At 40.9% G+C, this 20,993-nt stretch overlaps 1 protein-coding gene across 3 annotated transcripts in view; it reads right to left on the reverse strand.

Moving 5' to 3' along the window:
• Positions 1-7,805: 7,805 nt before the first annotated feature.
• The window catches only part of ccny (cyclin Y), a 197,364-nt gene continuing 184,176 nt past the window's right edge, over positions 7,806-20,993 (reverse strand). For 2 of the 3 annotated variants that reach the window (XM_052016633.1, XM_052016634.1), the window contains 2 exons: positions 14,778-14,940; positions 7,820-10,765 (listed from right to left, as the gene is read on the reverse strand). In XM_052016633.1, the coding sequence (XP_051872593.1) occupies positions 10,649-10,765; positions 14,778-14,940 (280 nt within the window). In that variant the 3' untranslated portion in view covers positions 7,820-10,648. Of the gene's footprint in view, positions 10,766-14,777; positions 14,941-20,993 lie in introns of all 3 variants that reach the window. The other variant, XM_052016631.1, reaches the window with a different exon arrangement.

Raw genomic sequence — 20,993 nt, forward strand, 5'->3', positions numbered from 1 at the left:
CCACTGAGATTGAATAGAGGTGGATTAATATGTTACAATATAAGTAAATGCAAATTCTCACAGCTTTTGGAAGACCAGAAAATTGAATGAAGAGAGGATGAAAGAGTGACAATCTACAATAAAAGGGAAATGAACGCCAATAACACAAGCATGCAGATTCCTATTTCCATCATTATATTGATGAGCTAACTCTGCTGTACAGAATAACACTAAAACATTAACATAAGTGAGATGGGTATTAAATCCTGCTATTACCAGTGATACCCACATCCACAAAATGAATTGAAAAATGGAATTGCTGGACCTTGGGTGGTTTAGGATACCGTATTCCTTTCCACTTACTGATTTGTTGTGCCAAAGTTAAGCAGGATTGTTCGCAGGTCCAATAGAAATAAGCCTTGCACACGCAATGCTGCACACAACACACTTTATTGCTAAGTTACAACAAGTGGTACTTATCTCGGAAGCGCGCCTGAGCCCATTTAACTGCAACACCCTGTTCCAATTGGTCCACAGCATCAGTCGCGACCTAAGCTGCGGTGAGCCCAAATCCAAGAGACCTCACCACCAGTGTGCTCACTCTTTTATACCCTGGTCACTTCTCTTCACCCCCTACCTGGGTCGATCCTTTGTCCAGGTTGACCCATCACGTGACCATTGCCTTGGGCACTGCAGGTTCATGTCTGCAGAGGTTTCCTAGCACCCAGGTCACCCCTCCCCCGCGCGCACACACATTTGATCCCTGCAATTGTTCCTTATGCTCTCTGGCCAATATTTCAGGATTCTTACTGCAGGACTTGAAGAAAAAAGTGCAAACCAGTATGGATGAGAACAATGTGTTAGGCCAATCCCTCCCTTCTCCACATATTCAGATACATATCGCTAAGCTATGCTCATTAGAAATGTATTCACAAAAGATTAATTAATTCACAATACACATCATAGCTAAACAGAATTTTGCTTGTTAACTTGTAATATTTCATTTTCCATTTCAGTGCCATTATTAGAGATCACTGGGTGGCAATCATCATTCAATGTGAGGAAATGACTGGAGTTTCTTCTAAAGCAGTCCCATGATGAAGTTAGCAAAGTGTCTCTGCCCATAATAAATGATAATAATAGTTTCTGCTATTTAGTTTGAAGCAGTCATTCCCTCATAATAATGGCCAGTCTGCTAATGTTTTCCCACAAGGATTTTGATAATATCACATTTTTTTAGCAGATGATGAGTTTGATTTCAGCAGGAAATGGACAGAATGTGGTTTAGACTAAGGTGGGGCAGATATTCACTATAAAGTAGATCTCCAAATTAAAGGGAGTTGTCCCAGACATTTTTACTAAAACGTCATACCTATTTTGAAATTTCAAGAATGTTGTAAATGTATTTTAAAGAATAGTTTCTGTATGTGAATAGTGCCATTTGTTAAAAGTATTTTAATTGAATTAGAGACAGTATACAAACATTCTGTGTCATTGTGTTTTTGATTAACTGGCAGTGATTCTGTGATAGATCAAATGGGAGAAAGTTCTAACTTGGGTCCTATTCAAAATCATGAATATTGGACCACATTAGTGGATCACATCAAGTTTGAAAGCTGGATCAAATGCACTTCTAGTAAAACTACTCAGATTTACAACCCTGGAGACACAGGAGACTGCAGACGCTGGGATCTGGGGCAAAAATACGAGCTGCTGGAAGAACTCAGCCAGCACCTGTGGAGGGAAATGGATAATCAGCGTTTCAGATTGGGATCCTTCATCTGCACAGGTTTACAGCCCAAGCGGTCATCATTTTATTGTCTCCATAAAGTGTTGAAAATGAATGCGAGTGTGGTATTGTCTTGGCATTATCTGTTAGTAAGAACTTTAATAAGCTTTTGCTACTATCTAACCATAGGAATTTCCCTTTGGATTCAATCACCACGCTACAGAGTTTATTTTTCAGAACATTTGTGATTCCAATGCAAACTATTCCAGATCCTTACATTTCCTGGTCAATAATATCACCACAATCCTTGCAGCATAGGAGGCGGCCATTTGGTCTAATGTGCCACTCAGTAGGGAGCTTAAAGCGACACCTTACATCATCTTATGCAAGTAGTGGCGTCCCAATCATTCATTATATTGTGCAAGCAGCGGTATCCCAATCATTCATTATACATCAATGCCATTTCCAGTAAACAACCTGAGAGATCCAGCAAGGCTCCTCCTCCCAGACATGTCTGTAAACAGATGCATTGTCAGTTCTTCTGTCCCTTTGTCTTCATGCCCGAACTTACCCCGTGTGATTTTACCCCGTCGGATGTCACTTACAGCTCTAAAGGTAAATCACATTGACAATTTAGTTAAAAGAGTTCGTACAACCAACCAGGAGGAAGGCAGCCAAATCGTGTTGGCCGCGGCAGGCACTCCTGGAGGGAACAGCCTACATTCAACTTCTCGCAGGTAAGTTTGTTTCAGTCGTGCCGCAAGACCGGGAGGCTGAATCCTAGTTGTGAGTGCATCGTTTCCCCGCTTCATCGCTGGACCCACCTGCCCTTCATTTCCACACTGCCTAGATCTGGTACAGGAATGGGATCCCCATGCAATTGTATGGAGATGCCCTGAGATTAGAAAATAAATAAGTAATCATTTTACTTTAAAGCTTTAAGATATTTTAATGCTTTAGTAAATAAATCTTAATGTTTAAGAATTACTTAAAATAATTTTAATGGTTATAAATGTCAGTGAATATCAGAAGCATTACATACCTTTGCAAAGCCCCAACAACATTGACAGAAGGCGAGGCTCTGTCTCTTTTTAAAGGCAGACAGGTTGTTGTGAGTGCAGTGTATCAGCACCAATGTCATCTGAAGCTCAGCTCCACCTTGCCATGCGACTCCATCAGTGGGGGGGCCTGGGATGATTGGAGCTACATATCCATATCAGGTTAATAGGGGTGGAGGGGAAATGAGAGGGCTAGTGCATCCAGAATTCCCAGTCAAGTAAGACTTAGGCCAATGTATTCTTGTTTGATCAAAGGTGGGATGATTGTTCATTAGGTATGAGTTAAGAACCTACTGGTAACCGTAGCTCAAAAGAAATGTGGGTTTGGCAGCCTTAGCCTGCAAAGGAAAATCAAAAAAACCTGAAATGTTAACTGTTTCTCTCTCCACAGATGTTTTTCTGGCATTTTCTATTTTTATTTCTTAATCAGCAAATTTCCACATAGCCAGTAATTTTTTTTAAAATACTGCAGATGCTGGAAATCTGAAATAAAACAGAAAATGTTGAAAAGATTCAGCAGGTCAGGCAGCACCAAAGACCTGAAACCTTAACTCAGTTTCTCCTTCCACTGATGCTGCTTGATCTGCTGTGTGTTTCCAGCATTTCCTGCTTGTACTTTGCCCAGCTCAGCTCCATTACTTTGGCACGTAACCAGTACTACCCAATACTTCCATCTTCCAAATAAATGGATTGTAGTGTTGCCTTGTCAACGTGCCTTTTTAAACACTATAGCCTTAAAAATAATCAATACTACTTGCCTTGCCTGCACACCATTCTCTGCACTTCTAAGAACTGCTACTAATGCAGCACTGGTTTTCTATCTTCTTAAACCCCATATTGTGCCTCTCGTTGAAAATCAGTGTTTTCTAACACCGGTAGGTCCAATGAAAATCCTCCCACTGAGTTGTTAGCCTGAGCAACTTCTCACCTTCTAGTTCAGAGTCCTTAATCTTTCCCTCATATTAACTTCCCAAGCCACACAGATGGTCAACCTCTTGCTCATGTCAAGAGCAGCAAAGGCAGTCTCTGATCACTTCCTCTATCCACAACAGAGTTCTTCATTATGATAGAAAGTGATGTAGTTCAATCCAAAACCAGGGCCCTAGATCTAAACAAAGGATATTATGAAGGCATGTAGTGTTCATTGTCTGGGATAAATTTAGGAGTTTGACAAAAGGCATGACAATGGCAAGTATTTAAGGAACAAGTGCAGAAACTGATTACACATTTCAAAGTGACTCAACCATCACTAATGAAGTTAAAAATAGTATTAATTTCAAAGGGGAGTCATATAAAGTTTACAGAAAAAAAGCAGTAAACCAGAAAATTGCGAGGAGTTAAGAATTCAGCCAAGAAACAGGCTAAGAGATTGATTAGGAGAGCAATAATGGACTGAGAGTGCTGGGAAACAAAGGCCTCCTCTATATCGGAGAAATGAAACATAGATTCGATGATTGTTTTGTGAAGCACCTGCACTCAATCCACAGGGTTGTTAGTGCTCAATCTGCAGCAATCATCCGCAGGTGATCCTGAGTTTCCTGTCGCATGCCGCTTTAATTCTCAATCCCACTCCCATTCCGATCTGTCTGTACCTTCCTTCACTGCTACAGCCAAGTCCAACGTAAACTGGAACATCTTATTTCTGTCTGGGCACTTTGCAGCACTCTGGAATGAATACTGAATTTTACAACTTCATGTAAACTGCTCTCTCATTATTTCCCATTGTCGTGCACATGTCTCTTCCTCACCTCGTTTCTATATATTGCCTCCCAATTGCCTGATCTGTCTTAACCAATCTCCATATAGACTTTTGTTTCCCACCTCACTCTTTCCGCAACCTCCCCCCCCCCCCCCCCCCCTTTGAGGAAGGGTCCCAGACCCAAAGTGTTAACTGGTTTCAACTGGCTGAGTTCTTCCAGTTTGTACTCCTCAGAGTACAAGAGGAAACTTGCAAGGCACAGAAAAGTGGACTGTAAAAGTTTCTACAAGTATGTAAAAAAGAAAGAGTGAAGACAAATGCAGGCCCCTTACAGGCAGAAACAGGGGAGCCAATAAATGGAAGAATAATTAAGCAAATACTTTAGTTTTGTCCTCATGGAATCTAATAAAGAGGAGGAATTAAGGAAATTAGTACAAGGCTGGAGAAATTAATGGGGCTGATGGGGGGGATAGTCTGCATTACAGCAGAGAAGGTACTGGATGTCTTAAAAGTGTATGAAGGTAGATAAATCTCCAGGGCCTGATCAGGTATATCCAAGAACACCAGAAGCTAGAGAAAAAATTGTGGGAGCCCTGGCTGAGATATATGCATCATCGTTAGTGATGGGTGAAGTGTAGGAAGACTGGAGGGTGACTAATGTTGTGTCTTTATTTAAGGACTGCAAAGAAACCCCTGGGAACTATAGACCAGTAAGCCTCAAATCTGTGGTAGGTAAATTACTGGAGGGGATTCTGAGGGATAAGATATACAAGCATTTGGAAATGCCAGTTGATAAGGCATAGTCAACACGGCTTTGTATGTGAGAGTTCACTTCTCACAAATTTGAGGGTTTTTTTTAGGTAACCAAGAAGGTCGATCAGGGCAGGCAGGGCAGTAGACATAGTCTATATGGACTTCAGTAAGGCCTTTGATAAGGTTCTGCATGGTAGGCTCCTATGGAAAGTTAGATTGCATGGGATCCAGGGAGAGCTGGCTAATTGGATACACAATTGGCTTGATGGTAGGAAGCAGAGGGTGATGGTGGAAGGTTGTTTTTTGAACTCGAGTCAGTGACTAGTGCTGTTCCCCAGGGGTCAGAGGAGAGAGGTTGAACAGGTTGGGTCTGTTTTCATTGGAGCACAGGAGAATGAGGGGTGATCTTACAGACATGTATAAAATCATGAGAAGCATAGATAGGCTCAATGTGCAGTCTCCCTGCCCCCCCCCCCCCCCCCCAGAGTTGGGGAATCAAGAACTAGAGGGCATAGGTTTAAGATGAGAGGGGAGAGATTTAGTAAAAACCTGAGGGGCAACTTTTTCAGCCGGAGGGTGGTCGGTATATGGAATGAACTGCCACAGCAAGTGGTTGAGGCAGGTTCATTAACAACATTTAAAACGAACTTGGACAAGTACATGGAAAGGAATGGTTTAGAGGAATAGGAGCCAAATGCAGGCAAATGGGGCAAGCTTAGATGGAAATCTTGGTCAGCATGGACCAGTTGGGCTGAAGGACTTGTTTCCATGCTGTATCACTCTATTTCCTTTCAGTACCCAATTTGCTTAACATTCCATTTTCAAAATCTCAAGTACTTAACCTAGACACGGTTAGCATAATGCTATTACAGCGCCAGCGACCCAGGTTCAATTCCAACTGCTGTAAGGAGTTTGTATGTTCTCCCCACGACTGTGTGGGTTTCCTCCGGGTGCTCTGGTTTAACATAGAACAGTACAGCACAATACAGGCCCTTCAGCCCACAATGTTGTGCCAACCTTTAAACCTCACCTAAGACTATCTAACCCCTTCCTCCCACATATCCGTCCATTTTAAATTCCTCCACATGCTTATCTAGTAACCTCGTGAATTTGACCAACGTACCTGCCTCCACCACCGCCCCAGGCAGCGCATTCCATGACCCAACCACTCTCTGGGTAAAAAACCTTCCTCTGATATCTCCCTTGAACTTCTCACCCATTACTTTAAAGCCACACCCTCTTGTATTGAGCATTGGTGCCCTGGGAAAGAGGCACTGGCTGTCCACTCTATCTATTCCTCTTAATATTTTGTACACCTTTATCATGTCTCCTCTCATTCTCCTCTCCAAAGAGTAAAGCCATAGCTCCCTCAGTCTCTCCTCATTATGCATACTCTGTAAACCAGGTAGCATCCTGGTAAATCTCCTCTGCACCCTTTCCAACACTTCCACATCCTCCCACATTCCAAAGTCGCAAGGGTTAGGAAGTTGTGGGCATGCTACATTGGCGCCGGAAGCATGGTGACACTTAGAGGCTGTCCCCAGAACACTATGCAAAAGATGCATTTCACTGTGTGTTTCTATGTACATGTGACTAATAAAGATATATCATAGACACCCATTCACTATATTTTTGCGGCTATTAATCTGCTCAACCACCATTTCGCTTACACTTTAGATACCTCATCCCAATTAAAGCCATTACATTCCCTCATCTCCACTGTCTCCCAACAATACAGCCCTCAACTTTTGAGAAGAAAAACTGCAGATGCTGAAAATCTGAAATAAAAACAGAAAATGTAGGAAACACTCAGCAGGTCAGGCAGCAGCTGCAGAGTGGAACAGAGTTTATATTTGAAGTTGATAATCTTTCATCTGGTCATCAACCTAAAGTGTTAACTCAGTTTCATCCTCCACTGATGCTTCATGACTCACTAAGTATTTCCAGCATTCTCTTGCATTTTAGCCCTGAACTTTACTCTTTTAAATCAAAATCTGTATTAGATGATGGGAAAGCTTATTTCCAGATACATCTCCTTGTGATATAATCATCTGCCAATGAATTTGTTGTTTGCCACATAGATCATCAAGAAGATTAAATGATAATTTCACATTAGCCCAAAGTTTTGAGTTGCTCGGTGATCTACCCAAACATTATTCACACCCAATTACTGATCTGCATCTATAACAGAAAGTCCTATGCATAGGAGCTTGATTCAGAAGGGAATTAATTAGTATATCCAGTTATTTCTTATGCCATTCCTTAAGCAGAAATATAAGGATAATGGTAAACTGGAAGCTGTGAGCATGAAGGTGGTAACATCTTCGAAAGGTACAAATACCTACCTGGTATATGTAAAGGGGAAGGAAACCAGAGAAAATGCATCAAGGGCTAAGGTGGATGACTGAGGTAAAAATAGTGCTGACATAAAATAGTTACCAACACAACCAATGGGCCAGCAAATTAATGAAACAACAGTATGTTGTGATGATAAAATTATGTTGGTGTTACTTTTAAGCCCCACTGGAACACTCCAGAGATTTTTTCTAATGGAATATTTTGAATAAGCACAAATATTGCAGAATTTAACCAAATTGGCACCTAACTTTATTAAAATAGTCATTCACTGTCACAGTAATGGGAAGCAATGGGAAATCATCAGAGTTTACCCAAAATTCTAACCAGGGTGCAGCCCTTTGGCAGGTTACTGTATGCTTAAGAATGAGATACAGTCCAGGACATCTGTTGGTATTGTGCAGTTTATCCATAGACACTCTTTTGTATTTGGCAAAGTTGACCAACAAAAGGGAGATAAAAAGCGTTGTTGCATTAACACAAAGAAACATAAAATGCTCAATGTCAGCCATTTTCTGGGTTTTACACATTAAAAGTCAAACTGAAAATAGCTACAGTAGGTTTTCTCAGCACAAGAAACATAATTAAAGTACATAATCAGTTTGTCACAAAAAAGCTTTTATATTCCAACTAACCAAGGATCAAGGGAAAACTCTCTATACAGAGGTAGAGTCCAGTGCACATGGCTAAGACAAGAATCACCAGTCTAAACTAGACTGAGCCAGATTCTACTGAGACCACTTTACATTTTAAGTAAGCATCAGACTGTATGTACATACATACAATAAATAGGTTATACAATCTTTAACAAGTTTAATAAATTTCACAAAAGTACACTTATAATTGGATAATTACAGAGTTCATCAATGTTCTTCTCATTAAAATTCACTCGCAGTTATGTTAACATGATGATTCTTCTCTCTAAAATACTTTGAAAACTGTGTATCAAAAAAATTAAATCAGTGATTAAATTACTAAGGTTAAGGTTTTGGTCAAAATTGGTTTTGAGTTATATGAATAGATTTAATAATTACACAACTATTTTGTTGATCCTAATTTTTGCTCTTCTTTTCTTCCAAAGGCATCGACTTTTGCCAGGTTCCACAGATGCCCCAGCTGCTTTTCGGCACCTCATTCCAATCGTTATTCTTCACGCACAAGATTGGGCATTCAAAGTAGAGCATCAGAACCAAGCCCAATCCGGTGTCCAATTGGCACCCACAGGGTGCCCATAGCAGTTGTGGGAAGCATGCCTGCTTTAATTTTTTTTTATACAGGATGCTGAAGCCAACTGAAGCACCCAAATGACCAAAGAGATCCGCTAACTTGGCAAAGATCATAAATCCCACCATCCCTGATCTGTATGGCTCAGCACACAGTGCAGTGCAGTTACCCTCTGAGCCAATGGAGCAGTGAAATTGAACAATTTATCATTTAATGGAATTTGCCCACAGACAGTTCACAACAGCTTTGTTTCAGATGAGCAAATTGGAATTTAAATCAATGAGCATAATGCCTGAATCACTTGATAACAAACACGTTGGTATTAATTTGCCCTGTTCTTAGAAACCTTTGATTTCCTTCAAGGGGACATACTGTGTTTTCAATGGATTAAAATCAAGTAGATGTTTTACCTATTATATGGAGCCAAAACTCTCCATGTAAAGCTATGTGCAGTTTTATCTGTGCTTCAGTTTCAATTAGAGTCCCAGCCTGCAACTGTTTTATGAACAGCATGATTTTTAGATCCACTTTCAGTAAAAATTGCATGCTAATAACACAGCAGTGTGATAGAACTAGAATTTGAGTGACTAGACTAGAATTTGAATGAGATAGACTGAGAGACTCACAGTATGGAATTCTATATAATTTCCACAAAATATCAGAAGAGGGCACTGTTGAGTTCATGAAATTGAGCCTTTACAAAGAGTGCATCTGATCTACTTAATTCCTCATTCCTGTGAGTGGAAAATCCATGTCAAACTGGTTCGACATGTAATGTAACAGCATTGAAAATTATAGAAAAGGCAAAAGGAAATAATAAAATCAAGATAATAGGAAGGTGAATGTTTTCTGGATTAAAATAGTGAAGACATGAATGCTAACATATGAACTATACATTTGGAAATTATCAATGTGAAATATACCTTCAAGTATATCAATTAAAATGGTAATATTAAAGGAGCAGTGGCTATTCCAATAAAGATCTACGTGAAATCTTGTGCTCATGTCTCTGCAACGTGAACTGAGCTCTGCTCCAAGAGCGTCAAAAAGATATCAAACTGAGATAAAAATATCGATATGTGTTGTCTTGTGGAATATATCAAGTGATTCTGACGGAAGTGCCCACTGTAATGTGTTTTGATTTAGTACATGGAAACAATTGCACTAGAGCAGTGTACATATTTTGATGACTTTTCACAGGACTGAAAAGACGCGTTGGATTTGCTTCCACTGGGGAGATACTGCCTTTATGGGATAGGGTGGTGCAGAATAGGTGCAATTAATCAAATGTTAAGCACATCTTTAAAATGGTTTCTGAAACACAGCAGATCACTGTTGACTATCGTGGCATTTCACATGAGTGGTTCATCTTTTACACACCCATGAAAGTATCAACCATGAATTTACCAGGCTAAAAATAAATTAAGATAAAACACCAGTGCTCAAAAAACTGCTTCAGCTGTGTGTTGAAAGCAGACCTCTTACTTATCCACATCTCTCAATATCTTTCCTGTAAACAGGCCAACTGTAAAGAATGACGTTTTTCCTCCTCAGTTTTCCATCTCCAGACCCCCTTTTCCATTAATGATGGTGGCCCCTGTGTTAAAGCCCATATTGAAGGGGAGGGGGGTGCGGTTTAGAGGCAGTGAAGATGCTAGAAATGAAAGTCCTTTCTCATAAATTCATAGTTTTTTTTCTCTCAAATGAGATTTTCCATTTTCCTGTGCTACACAAGATGGAGGCACTGTGAAGGCATCTAGCCAAAGTCTAATTAAGTCTCTTTTATTTTCTTTCCCCCAGACAAAAACTGGATGGATGATAGCGCATGTATTCGAGCAGAGCTGCCCAGTGTTAAGGAATGATGGCCGGAGACCATCGGATCACAGTCAGATTGTCTGCACTGGCTGAGCGCTTCCGAGCAGATTTCCTCAAGTCCTTGTACTTGTCCTCACACAGTCGGGATAGTGCCTGGAAAATTCAAAGGTGACAGAGGTTAAATGTGCAACAAAGCACAATTGAAAAAACAATTTTGGAATGTGGCAAGTCATGGGCTTCATTTTCCATTTATAGATGATCTTTTACAGAAGGTTATTCAATCAGGCAGAACCAGAACTGACACATATACTGACAACTTGTGTGACTCTTGACCTTTCACACTTAATGCAAAACCTTTCATCTTTTTTTGATTTAATTGTAAGCTGATAAAATTTACAGGATAAACAAGTATGTTCATTTACACATCAAGGAGGTTAATCATCATCGACTTGTGGCATGAAAGCCACATATTAAATATGTAAACACAAGTCAACTTCAAACCTATAATTAGTGGGGACAGCTGTGAAATTTTTTTCATTTAATTTTCATGTTAGTTATATTTTCAGCAGCTTCAGAAGACCAAAATCTACCTCTGAAGCAGTGCAATAAATATCCGATAAAAGCCACATATTTGAAAAGGTATGGATATTTAACAAACTCTGGCTTAGTTTCAGGAGAGTCTTGTTCTGATCACACAAGGCAGAGCATCTTAAGCTGCAAAGGACAGAACTCTACAGGGATCATTCTGCTTCCAATGAACCCAAATGAGAAGGCCTAGTACTGGAATCAACTGCTATCTGGTGTCTAACTCATCATTCTTATTTCCATCATTTGCTGTTTTTCTTTTCAACACCAGCAGCGGGCATCATCATCATTAGCACATGAACCTCACTGGTAAATTTTTCAGTTTTGTTTGCGCTTGGTTTTACTGAAGTTTGCTTAGCAACAAAGATTTCACTGTGTAGTTCACTCTCATCCAATACAACCACCAAGGTGAAGAGCAAGCTATCATTTATCATAAATGATCTACTGTGTAAATAAAATCATTAAATTGAAGGATTGAGTTTACAGTTACTGGGTGTCTTGTAAATTATGAAAACTTGACATAGTGCAGTCTTGTACTGGTAATTTTTCATAAATCTCTTTATAGAAGAGATTGGATGATTCACTTATCCAATTTCCCTCATTGAACATCCCTTCTCGACCTCTCCCCGACAGCACAGCCAAAAAGGACAAGCTCATCAAACAATAACTTTGAAGCATCATTGGTTAAATGTTCCTCAAATTACAATCATTCTTGTGGTTGAGGGCAACTTTTCAAAAGCCTTGACACTGTCATTTGGAGATGCAATCTGTATCCCTGTCTGACAAATGATCAGATCTGAAATAAACACCTGCTCGGGAAAGGCAGCATTCTCCAAACAAATATAATTATTTTTACCTGACCCTGGTAGAGTGCATCGAGTTCACATTATTTGGTGCTAGATGATACCACAAAAGCAAATAACCCAAACTCTGCCTGCAGTGCAATGCTTTCTTGTGCAACTGTAAGAAACTCGTCATAAATATCTGCACTATTGCTCATTTATCCGTCAGTTTCATCTGACAGGAGTATTTTGCCCTCTGAGGTATATGAGCTTTCCTCAAATTATTGCAAGCCCCAATTTCCATAACAGGTTATAACAGAAGAATAGTTAAGACTCTGATAAAAACCTAATACATTTGCATCCAAATCAACTCAAGCTACTTAAGGACCCTTCAAATCAAATTCTGTCATCTCTTCTCATTTGAGTACATGTGAAAAACACATAATAGTACCCATGGTTCAACAAAATCTGATATATCTCAGCAATAAATTAATTTAAAAAAATAATAAATTCAGAAATAAAGGTTGTTCTCAAAAATATGCTGGGCTTTATGCACATTCTTAAACATTAACACCAAGAAGCCTATACATTACATATATATGCGCACACACACACACACACACACACACACACACACACACATATAAAAGCACCCCTGGTCAAAATTCCTGTTACTGTGAATAGCTAAGCCAGTAAAAGATGACCTGATTTCCAAAAGGCATAAGGTTTTTTACAGTTTCAAAATAACAAAAAAGGAAAAGGGCCTGAAGCAAAAGTTTGGGCACCCTGCATGGTCAGTACTTAGTAACACTCCCTTAGGCAAGTATCACAGCTTATAAACGCTTGCTGTAGCCAGCTAAGAGTCTTTCAATTCTTGTTTGGGGGATTTTTGCCCATTCTTCCTTGAAAAAGGCTTCTAGTTCTGTAAGATTCTTGGGCCATCTTGCATGCACTGCTCTTTTGAGGTCTATCCACAGATTTTCGATGATGTTTAGGTTGGGGGACTGTGAGGGCCATGGCAAAACCTTCAGCTTGTGCCTCTTGAGGTAGTCCACTGTGGATTTTGAGCTGTGTTTAGGATCGTTATCCTCTTGTAGAAGCCATCCTCTTTTCATCTTCAGCTTTTTTTTTTACAAATGGTGTGATGTTTGCTTCCAGAATTTGCTGGTATTTAATTGAATTCATTCTTCCCTCTACCAGTGAAATGTTCCCTGTGCCACTGGCTGCAACACAAGCCCAAAGCATGATCGATCCACCCCCGTGCTCAACAGTTGGAGAGGTGTTCTTTTCACGAAATTCTGTACCCTTTTTTCTCCAAACATACCTTTGCTCATTGCGGCCAAAAGGTTCTATTTTAACTTCATCAGTCCACAGGACTTGTTTCCAAAATGCATCAGGCTTGTTTAAATGTTCCTTTGCAAACTTCTGACGCTGAATTTTGTGGTGAGGATGCAGGAAAGGTTTTCTTCTGATGACTCTTCCATGAAGGTCATATTTGTGCAGGTGTCACTGCACAGTAGAACAGTGAACCACCACTCCAGAGTCTGCTAAGTCTTCCAGAAGGTCTTTTGCAGTCAAAGTTTTGATTTGCCTATCTAGCAATCCTACGAGCAGTTCTCTCGGAAAGTTTTCTTGGTCTTCTAGACCTCAACTTGACCTCCACTGTTCCTGTTAACTGCCCTTTCTTAATTACATTACAAACTGAGGAAACGGCTACCTGAAAACGCTTTGCTATCTTCTTATAGCCTTCTCCTGCTTTGTGGGCATCACTTATTTTAATTTTCAGAGTGCTAGGCAGCTGCTTAGAGGAGCCCATGGCTGCTGATTGTTGGGACAAGGTTTGAGGAGTCAGGGTATTTATAAAGCTTTGAAATTTTCATCATCTGGCCTTTCCTAACGATGACTGTGAACAAGCCATAGCCCTAACAAGCTAATGAAAGTCTGAGACCTGAGTAAAAGTTATCTGAGAGCTCAAATCTCTTGGGGTGCCCAAGCTTTTGCATGGTGCTCCTTTCCTTCTTTCACTCTAAAATTGTACAAAACAAAAATAATACACTAATCTTGCTTAAAATGTTGAAAAGAATGTTTCATCTTTAACTTTATGACTTTTGGAAATCAGTTCACCTTCTACTCACTTAACTATTCACAGTTACAGAAATTTTGACCAGGGGTGCCCAAACTTTTGCATGCACACACACACACACAAAATATTTAGGGGGTCATGGTCAAGTGTAGGTACAGCTTCACTGTTTCTTCGCTTAAGAGCCAGATCACTGCAAGCAGCAGATCACTGAAGATTACAGCCATCCTACTGGTGGAACAGACTCAAGGGGCTGAATGGCCTTTTGCTTTTTATCTCCCTCAAGATGAGCAAGTACGACCCAGATGGGAGACACAAGTGAATATCTCTGTGCAGAGAATCTCTAGAACTTTTGCCTCAGAGGACAATGAGGGGTTCTGGCACTGTGGGGAATGCGTGGGATAAATTGAGGCACTCGGATCAACTATGATCTTGCTGAATAGCAGAACAGTCCCTTGAGCCTACTTCCGCTACTATTCTTGCAGCACCTCTCAACTGAACGGCTTATTATTGTACCAGATAATGCATAATCCAACAATGCTAAAAGTTCCCTTCAAAATACATACGTCATGACAAAAGTATTGTCACAAAGCAGTGCCTACTTGAGAAGTTTACCAAAACAAAAATCAGTTTTCAATAATTATTACACAATTACTGAAGGACAGATCATTACTAAGTCTGATGGCACTGTTGATGAGATGCAGTTATAGCCCCTCACCTCCAGCTTCTGCGCTCTTTCCCTGCTGAGTGGTTCCAGTGGGAAACTCAGGTTGTTGGCTTCTGCCAGGGACCGTAGATCAAAGTAATACTTTGCGTAAACACTGGAGGGCACATTGATGTTGAACTGCAGCAGCTCCAGAAACTGGCGTTCCAGCTCATTCCTGCAGAGAGAGAGAAAGAGAGATGTTAGGAGTAGCACATATAGAAATACACCATAAAACAAAAACACAGAACCCACTTACACACCATATGAGATTACAGAAAACATCAAATAAATATTTTAAAACACCATTGCACAAATTATTGCACCCATGCATACAAACTTAGTAATTTTAAAACAGCAAAATATTACACTTTGATTTTAGATTCATTTTACAAACTATTTGCTTCTAATAATTACACCTGTTCCATTGCTGTAGTTATGAAATTCAGACTAAAGACAAAATAAGATAACAGCCCACATCTGGCAAGTACCCAGATGCCAATTAATCTCAAGCTTTGCACGATGCATAGAATAATGGAATTGTGCAGCACAGAAATGGGCCGTTTGCTGACTATGATGCCTACCTACATTAATTCCATTTGCCTGCATTAGGCCCATATCCCTGCACGCTTTCCTATCTAAGTACCTACACACTCACAACTGCGTTACCATATTCTGCTTTAACTCCATCCACAAGTTTGCAGATGACACTACTGTAGTGGGCCGAATCTCAAATAATAATGAGTCAGGGTACGGGAAGGAGATAGAGAGCCTAGTGGCATGGTGCCATGACAACCACCTTTCCCTCAATGCCAACAAAACAAAAGAGCTAGTCACTGACTACAGGAGGGAAAGCGGTGCACGCACTCCTGTTTACATCAGCGGCGCTGAGGTCGAGAGCTACAAGTTCCTAGGAGTGAACATCACCAAATAGCCTGTCCTGGTCCAATCACATAGACATCACGGCCAAGAAAGCACATCAGCACCTCTACTTCCTCAGAGAGCTAAAGAAATTTGGCATGTCCCCTATGGCCCTCACCAATTTTTATCGATGCACCATAGAAAGTATCCTATTCGGATGCATCACAGCTTGGTATGGCAACTGCTCTGCCTAAGACCGCAAGAAACTGCAGAGAGTTGTGGACACAGCCCAGCACATCACAGAAACCAGCCTCCCCTCCATGGACTCTGTCTATACTTCTCGCTGCCTCAGTAAAGCAACCAGCATAATCAAAGACCCCACCCACTCCGAACATTCTCTCTTCTCCCCTCTCCTATCGGGCAGAAGTTACAAAAGGCTGAAAGCATGGAGCACCAGGCTCAAGGACAGCTTCAATCCTGCTGTTATAAGACTATTGAATGGTCCCCTAGTTTGATGAGATGGATTCTTGACCTGACAATCCACCTCGTTATGGCCTTGCACCTTATTGACTGCCTGCACTGCACATTCTTTGCAACTATAACACTTTATTCTGTATTCTATTATTGTTCTTCTCTTTTACTACCTCAATGCACTGATGTGATGAAATGATGTGTATGGATGGCATACAAAACAAAGTTTTTCACATGTGACAATAATAAAACCAATTTATCAATTTACACATCCAAATGTCTTTTAAATGTCGTAACTGCATCTGCCCATACCACCCACTCTGGCAGTCTGTTCTAAATTACCACCGCCCTCCGTGTGAAAAGCTTACCTCTCAGATCTCCTTTAAATTTCTCCACTCTTTCTTTAAACCAGTACCTTCTAGTTCCTGACTCACCTGCCCTGGGAAAAAGACTCTGGTTATCTATGCCCCTCATAATTTTAAAAACCTCTAAAAGGTCACCCCTCAGCCTCCTACATTCCAGTGAGAATAAACCCTGCCGTTCCAATCTCTCATTATAACTACAGCCCTTCATTCCAGGCAACATTCTTCCTGTAGTGTGGTGACTGTACACAATACTCCAACCAATGTTTCATACAGTTGCAATGACACCCAAGTTCTTATACTCAATGCCCCAATCTATGAGGACAAGCATACCAAATGCTTCTTTCGCTACCCTATTCATTGGTATTGCCACTTTCAGGGAGCTATGGATGTGACCCCAAGGCGTCTCTGTACATCAACACTCATACAGTTCCTACCACTTACTCTACATCTTCTACCAGAATGCGAGTTCCCAAAGTGCACTACCTCACACTTGTTTGGATTAAATTCCATCTACCACCTCTCCGCCCAATTTTCCAGTTAATCTATGTCCCAAAATACAAACTGCTGGAGGAATTCAGCAGGTCAGGCAGCATCTGTGAAAACAAAGGGATGGTTGATGCTTTGGTTCGAGATCCTGTATGTTGTTTATTGCTCCAGTTTACAGCGTCTGCAGTCTCGTGTCACCTGATCTACGTCCCACTGCATTTTTAAACAGCCTTCTTAACTACCTACGACTCCACCAATTCTCATGTCATCTGCAAACTTACGAATCATACCACATACATTCTCATCCAAATCATTTGTATATATCACAAACAACAAAGGTCCCAGCACCAATCTTTGTGGTACACCACTTGTTACAGATCTTCAGTCAGAAAACATCCATCCACCATTACATTCTGTCTCCTCTCACCAAGCTAAGTCTGGATCCAGTTTGCCAACACGCCTCAGATCCATTGTGTTTTAACCTTCTGCACCAGCCTACCATGTGGTACCTTGAAAATAGCCTTATAGTCCATGTTAACTATGTCTACTGCTCTGCCCTCACCAATTTTTAGTTACCTCCTCAAAAAGGTCAGATTTGTGAGACATGATCTCCCCTGCACAAAATCATGTTGACTCCTAATCAGTCCCTACCTTTCCAAGTGAACAAAATAAAAATTAATTTCAATTTTTAATATTAAAACCAATTTGTATGCTCTTGTGCCAAGTCCAAATGTACGGGCTCGCACTTTAGTGGTTGCAGCTAATAGCATCACAAATGCTCAGTTAACTGGAGCAGTCACATTGAAACCACAGTGAAATGATTTACGTGATACAGTTCTTACACTAAGATGTACTCTTCAATGGGACGATAAACCACAACCAATTCAGAACAAGAAAGTGTATCAATTACACAGGTTCACCCCAGTGGTTCAATAAAACCACCAATCTAATGGGTAGTATAATGGTCCGAACTAAATTGGAAGTAGGAAAGGTCAGTTAGATAGAGCAACTCCAGAAGTACTCTCTGCATAGAAAACTCGTATGCTTCTTTCTCTATTAATCAGAGCTCCACTTGTTCAAAACAGCAAAGTACACAAATAACTGATGAATGTGTTAAGTCAGAGACTGGAGTAACTGACGCATTGTGCTAATGTTTATAGAAACATGGGGAGGGTCTGGTTGGTCGGAGCTGAACTATGACCAAAACATTTCTGACTGCTTTTGTGTCTGAAGAGAGTTTATTTCACAGAGGTAGCATTATAAATGTACAAATAACTTCAAAATCCTTGGAAAGGGAAGACAACACTGGTCTTACTTCCTGGTTAGCAGCCAGGCTCTCTGTTATAAAATACATACATGTTGCCATCAAGCGAGGACAGACTTCAGCTTACTGTTATGGTTCATCTGTTGAACAAATAAACACAGGATGGGCCTTTAAGCAGGTACCTGGCCACAGTGTACTCAAGCACCAGAGTGGACAGACAGCTAAAAATCTGAGCTCCTAGAAGCACGGAGAGGAACAAAAGCTGCAACAGTCAACGAACTGATGATTGGTAAAGCAGTGGAGGAAGAATTCAACCTATTGCTGCAGGTAAATTGCAAAAAACAGAGAAAAAATAAAATCCATCAGCTTAATAAAGACAATTTCAAAAGCTAATTTTCTGCCCATATGCTAATGCAAATAGTAGATAAAATATTCTTGTGGAAAGAGATACCCAATAAAACTGTCAGTTAATGGACCTAAATGCATGGTGGCACCATCTGTACACACTACTAACTTCTGAATAAACTTCCAGTTTAGCAAGGAAGAGCTGGCTGGACTCCAGCTGGCAGAGCAAAAGGGCCTTTACACACATCAGGTGGCTGTGTGGGAATGTGGCAAGAGAGAGGTGGGTAGAACCAACCATGCCCATACAAAGGTTAAGAAAATTTTATGAGGCCTTGCTCCCTGGCTTAACCAGAACTATCAATGCTGTCAAACACTGGATATTCCTGCCATATAAAAATTACTAAGAACATCTTGAAAACCAAAATTTAAACATCCTCAAATGTTTGAAACTACTCACTCTTTAACAAAGATCTAACCAATGGTTACCAAAGTCCCTTGCAGCCATTCATCTCCACAGAAATAAACAGTTAAATGTTCCCTGCACCAGTTCCAACTTGCCACAGAACATCCATGTGAATTTTCCACTGGATGTGATGTTGAATTACCACAACTTTGCTCATGAAGCACCAGAGTGCTATTGGCAACCCAGCACCCAACCAGCAAGTGTAACTTCAACACTTCTACTTTCATATAGGAATCCCCAAAGTCAGAGACACACAGGCATAGAGAGATACAGCACGGAAACAAGCCTTTCAGTCCACCAAGTCCACACTGACCACCTATTTCCATTAACTCTATATTAATCTTTTTTTTTCTCCCCACATTCTCATCATAGGGCAGGCATGGTGGTGTAGCGGTTAGCGTGACACTATTACAGTGCCAGTGACCCGGGTTCAATACCCGCTGCTGTCTGTAAGGAGTTTGTACATTCTCCCAGTGTTTGCGTGGGTTTCCTCCGGGTGCTCTGGTTTCCTCCAACATTCCAAAGATGTATGGGTTAGGAAGTTGTGGGAATACTATGTTGGCACCAGAAGTGCGACACTTGCAGGCTGCCCCCCAGAACACTCTACGTAAAAGATGCATTTCACTGTGTGTTTCGATGTACATGTGACTAATAAAGATATCTTATCAACTCCCCCCGATTCTACATAGCTACAAACCAGTGGCAATTTAGAGTGGCTAATTAACCTAGCAACCCACATATCTTTGGGATGTGGGAGGAAATCCGTGCGGTCACAGGGAGAATGTGCAAACTCCATAAAGACAGCATCCAAGGTCAGGATTGAACTCGGGTCTCTGGCACTGTGAGGCACCAGCTCAACTGAGTATGCTACTGTGCCACCCTCACTGTGTAAAACCCAGGCCAACGCTCTCCAAAAGACGCCTCACGCACAAGTGGCACACGTCAGAAATTAGGACCTGCCCTGTGTAGAATTTCCCAACCACTGAAATAGTTGGAAAGCTTGTGAGTGCTCCAGATTTTTCAATGTGTACTGCATGTGGATGAAGGGAAATGAAGCTGTGAAATTCTGGCACAGCATTCCCTCTGCTTACTGTGATGATCATAAACCCTTTACAATGATTGCACCTGTCGTTTAGTTGCAGAAAATGACAGGAAATCTACCACACTTGTGTTGTCTTCCTTCATATTTGATGCACTGATGAATCATTTTGATATAATGAATAAGGAAAGCTTTCAGCTAAAAACAAAATAGAGTCACAGAATTATACAGCACAGAAAAAGCCCCCTTGGTCCAACTCATCCACGCCAGCCAAGGTGCCTACCTGAGCCAGTCCCATTTGCCTGAGTTTGGCCCATATCCCTCTAAACCTTTCCTATCCACATACCTGTCTAAATGCATTTTAAATGTTTTAATTGTACCTGCCTCCACCACTTCCTCTGGCAGCTCATTCCATATATCCACCACCCTCTGTGTGAAATACTGTAAATCGCAGCTAAGAAAAGGCTCTCTGAAGTGGAAGGGGAACCAGTGTGAACAACAACATCTTCCATTTATATAACACCATGAAAGCAGCCAAGCATGTCAACCTGTTTCACAAGAGCAGTATCGAACAAAATTTAATCAGGTCACATTGGAGGCGTTACAAGGAACGATCAACAACTTGGTGAAACAGTTAAGTATAAAGAGCATCTTAAAGGAAGAATAAAAGTAGGTTGAAGCAACTTAGGGAGGACTTAGAGCTGAGGGAGGGAGGGAGAGAGCTTAGAGCACTAGAGACAGCGCGCTAGAGGGAGAGAGAGAGAGAGCGAGCGCTAGAGAGAGAGAGCGAGAGAGAGCTAGAGAGAGAGAGAGAGAGCGAGAGAGCGAGAGAGAGAGAGCTGGAGAGAAAGAAAAATGTGACAAACAATTCTTCTCTAAATCTCCACTTGTGGACATTAATTTCATAGCTCAAGGGCAGAGTCTAAAGGCAGAGTAT

The sequence above is a fragment of the Pristis pectinata genome, chromosome 5 (genome assembly GCF_009764475.1).
Source record: "Pristis pectinata isolate sPriPec2 chromosome 5, sPriPec2.1.pri, whole genome shotgun sequence".
NCBI classification, from domain to species: Eukaryota; Metazoa; Chordata; class Chondrichthyes; order Rhinopristiformes; family Pristidae; genus Pristis; species Pristis pectinata.